This window comes from Buceros rhinoceros, unplaced genomic scaffold (genome assembly GCF_000710305.1).
Source record: "Buceros rhinoceros silvestris isolate BGI_N320 unplaced genomic scaffold, ASM71030v1 scaffold19101, whole genome shotgun sequence".
Taxonomy (NCBI): domain Eukaryota; kingdom Metazoa; phylum Chordata; class Aves; order Bucerotiformes; family Bucerotidae; genus Buceros; species Buceros rhinoceros.
Window position 1 is genome coordinate 11951 of NW_010395058.1, and position 1133 is coordinate 13083.

The following is a 1133-nucleotide window of genomic DNA, read 5'->3' on the forward strand; positions in this document are numbered from 1 at the left end:
TAGGGAGGGAGGAAGTCTGCTTTCAGCGGACAACAAGGGATTACCATGGTCAGGTCCAGTGACCTGAGCTACTCCAGAAGCTTCCAAACTCTGCCCTGCAGAGCACTTACTCTCTGGTGTGGCAGTTGAATATCGATACTGTCATTTCTGTCCAGGCAGAACTAAGCCCCACTGTGCTCTTTAAAAACCTACCCAAATTTTCCAATACTTTTTTACTTGTGAAGATCATTACATTAGCAACTTAAAAAAGCCTGTTAGCTAACAGTTAAAGAACAGCACTGCAGAGCGCAGGCTCTGAAATCAAACTTCTATACACTGGAGCGACTGGGAATGTCTTTTCAAAGATTTTCAGCTAACTGAAATATTGCCTGTTTAACAACAAGTATGCTGGTTTCTGACCAGCCCAGTGCGTAGTAATTCCTTTCCTGATCAGGATGTTCAATAGATGGTGCTCAAGAAGACAAGGGCGGTCCTGTCATTCAAGGTATGTCAAAACTTACACCCTCTGAGGCTCTGCTGGGCTTGTGAAACCTTGGAAAGGATGACCCAAAGGGGGTCTGGTAAAAGCCTCACTGTTTAAGGACAGTTTAAGGATGTATCTCGTACCTGTGCGAAACTGCCACCCGTGCTGCAATGGTAGTCCCCAGAGGATGTTATCAAAATTCTGGGATCCACTGGCGTTAAAATATTTGGCTGAAGAATTTAGCAAGATCTTATATGCTCCCAGTCGTTCTAGATAGTTCCAAGCGTTGATGACAATTTTGTTGTTCTTTGCTAGGTAATCCAGCAGGTTTTCGGGGGCAAGGTCCCACAGAGGGGGGTAGATATCTTCTCCGGTGGCATCATTTTTGCTGGGTGCTGTAGCAGTCGCTGGGCTCAGGGTAGCCGTCGCTAGAAGAAGAGCGGATATGCTGAAGCAGGGCCTCATTGTGAAAGCTTGTGACCCAGGCGTTTGTGGCTTCAGGGCTTTTATCGGGAAAGGTGAGGGCTGGGCAGGAAAAAGGGGTGACTCAGGCACAGAGGTCTCCGTCTTCCTCCCCTCTTTACAGTGACCCTGACGTGGAGCGCCAGATTAGCAAGCTGTGAGAAAGGCTTTGTCCTCCCCGCGGGATCTGGGGAGCAGCAGCAGATGT

The 1133-nt window shown here is 48.2% G+C and overlaps 1 protein-coding gene across 1 annotated transcript in view; it reads right to left on the reverse strand.

Annotated features, from left to right (window-relative positions):
• Window positions 1–928, reverse strand: part of LOC104501600 (chromosome unknown open reading frame, human C6orf58) — a 5791-nt gene extending 4863 nt beyond the window's left edge. Inside the window, exon 1 of the mRNA XM_010145436.1 lies at window positions 607–928. Coding sequence (XP_010143738.1) covers window positions 607–928 — 322 coding nt within the window. The remainder of the gene's footprint in view (window positions 1–606) is intronic.
• Between the last annotated feature and the right edge of the window lie 205 nt (window positions 929–1133).